The following is a 2,500-nucleotide window of genomic DNA, read 5'->3' on the forward strand; positions in this document are numbered from 1 at the left end:
TAAACAGCGTTGGTCAACACTATTCAAGTCTAAGCACCCATTTTGAAAAAGTTAGCTTTCAATAATTGTTGTGACAATAATTGTGGCCCTAGTAGGCAAATGTAGACAAATTGAAGTTCAATCATGAGGATATTCAGTCTCGTTCACGTCCTACAATATGGCGAAGTATCCTAAAAATAAATTGGTACGAGCGTTTCAGAGTTAAAATAGAGAATGAAGGATTCTCTTTTCCATGTTTACGTTGTCGTAAAGACCTCAAATGTGGTGATTTCACGTCGTCGTTGTGCAGAGGACCGCAAACCTACTTGCTCCAATCCTTGCTGCACGACTATTTATGTTCTTTTAACCAATGATATTATTGTTTTGTGGCGTTTTCTTAGTCGTAGCCGTCGTCGCTTAGGGAATCGGGAGCTTACGAAACGACGACGCTGACGACAACGACGACGCTACAAAACAACAGTTTTAGTGAGCAAAAACAATGGCTCTGCACGTGCGTTTTACATTTTGGTACATTTGAAATGACCAAATTCAAGGTTCTGTGGAGGACGTTAGCACATGACGATGAATTTTCAGTTCTCTCTCTACGCTTCCAACTCACTCATACCAGTTTAATTCCTCGACAGTTACTACACCATTTTAACGCGAAACGGCATAAAATAGTTTCCTAGTGATATGAATAACGCGAACTTGTATTTTTAAATGAAGTCCTCGTAGCTGTCGTTGTCCTCGTTTCGTAAGCTCCCTAACTTTAAGATCTAGGACGCGACGGCAACGAAAACGTCGCAAATTTTGGATATTTAATTAGCAAACACAATAGCTTTGCACGCTCTGCACGTTCATTTTTCATTTTTGTACATTTCTTTCACGTTTTCGGTAAATCTGCGACGTGAAATGACCATTTCTCAAGTTTTACGGAGAACGTGAACACAAGGCAGCGAATTTGAAATGTCTGTCGTAGCTTCAACACCGCACCTCCTAATTCAGTTCCTGGAAAGTTGCACTAGTTTTTAGATGCAATTTGCAATTTTAAATGAACGTAAGGAGCTTAACCAACGACGAGGTTAACTATCAATAGACTTATTTCAGTAGAGTTATGACTTAGAGTTAAGAGTTAACGACTGCCAAAATCCTGAATTCAGGATGTTGGACTGTTTGGCAGTTTAAAATCTTGAATTCAGGATTTTGGAAACTTAACTCTAACTCGACGACATAACTCTATGAAAATAACTCTAAGAATAGCTGTCCCCACCAACGACAACGGCGACGGCAACAAGAACGTCACAAATTTTCATATTTAGTGGGCAAAAACAATAGCTTTGCACGTCCTGCACGCGCGTTTTCCCCTTTTGTCCATTTCTTTAAAGTCGTCAGCAAAACAACGTGAAATAGCCAAATTTGAGGCAGTATGAAGAACGTCAGCACTTGGCATGGAGTGCCTTTCCAACCAGTGTCATTCTTGAGCAATTACCACACCCTTGTCATATTAAAAAGGTTGAAATAGTCACGAAGCGATTAAAATAATGCAAATTTATATTTTGAGATGACTTTTTCGTTGCCGTCGTCGTTGTTGTAAAAATCTCCCTATTGCTGGGACTGAACTTGACCAACCGAATAGAGATGTGTTAAGTTGAGATGACTTCGGTCTTTATGACCGGCTAAAAATATTTCCAAGTAAATCTTTTACAGCTTGTCTAATTCCTTTCATTAACCAGCAATATAGAAAAGGGTTGATTGTCGAGTTGAAGAGAACAATTGTCCCAGTAATAATCCCCAAGAGTTTGTTACGAGTTCCATAGAGAGATTCGCCCCGCAAAGTTGTAACAGCAGTTGCAACGGTAAGAGGCAGATAACATATTACTAAAATGGAATGAACCCAAATAGCATTGGAAACTGTCTTTTTGTACCGGCTTATATTAAACACTGACAGGATACGAGGATTTGTGCTGTTCAAAGCGGGATCCTGAATTTGTGCAGGGCCACTTCCCAGGACTTCTCTTCTTCGGGAACAAGAGCCGAGACCCTGGGAGAGAGGTAGTACATGTACCTTCACCTGGCGGTATCCAAGGACCAGATAAATCTTAAAGTAACAGCAAGATGAAATAATTAAACACATGAAAACCCACCCACAGCAACATAAAAAGGCAAATGGTTTGCTCCAGTAATAAGCGAAAGTAAGAGCGATATTCCCAACCCAAAGCATTGTCACAAGTAGGCGAACGCGCGCCAAAGTAACGACTTGTCGGTATCTTATCCCAAGTCGCAGAGCAAGAAGTCTGTCCACACTTATTGTAGTCAACGTGGTAATGGATTGTCCAATGAGTACTGAATTTACAGCAAAAGTTAAGCCTTCGATCCTAATACACAAGCTGCGATTCTTTTCTTCAATTGCCATAAGGTAACTGACAAACAGCGGTTGAGAAACGAGTCCGACACAGAGGTCCGTGATCAAAAGACATCGAAGAAGGGCTCTAGATGGAGGGTGAATAGAAGAAACTTTGTG

General features: G+C 40.6%; 1 protein-coding gene across 1 annotated transcript in view; it reads right to left on the reverse strand.

Annotated features, from left to right (window-relative positions):
- Positions 1-1,645: 1,645 nt before the first annotated feature.
- The window catches only part of LOC137971495 (prolactin-releasing peptide receptor-like), a 1,038-nt gene continuing 183 nt past the window's right edge, over positions 1,646-2,500 (reverse strand). Inside the window, exon 1 of the mRNA XM_068818313.1 lies at positions 1,646-2,500. This exon is cut by the window's right edge and continues 183 nt beyond it. Within this exon, the coding sequence (XP_068674414.1) occupies positions 1,646-2,500 (855 nt within the window).

The sequence above is a fragment of the Montipora foliosa genome, chromosome 9, assembly GCF_036669935.1.
Source record: "Montipora foliosa isolate CH-2021 chromosome 9, ASM3666993v2, whole genome shotgun sequence".
NCBI classification, from domain to species: Eukaryota; Metazoa; Cnidaria; class Anthozoa; order Scleractinia; family Acroporidae; genus Montipora; species Montipora foliosa.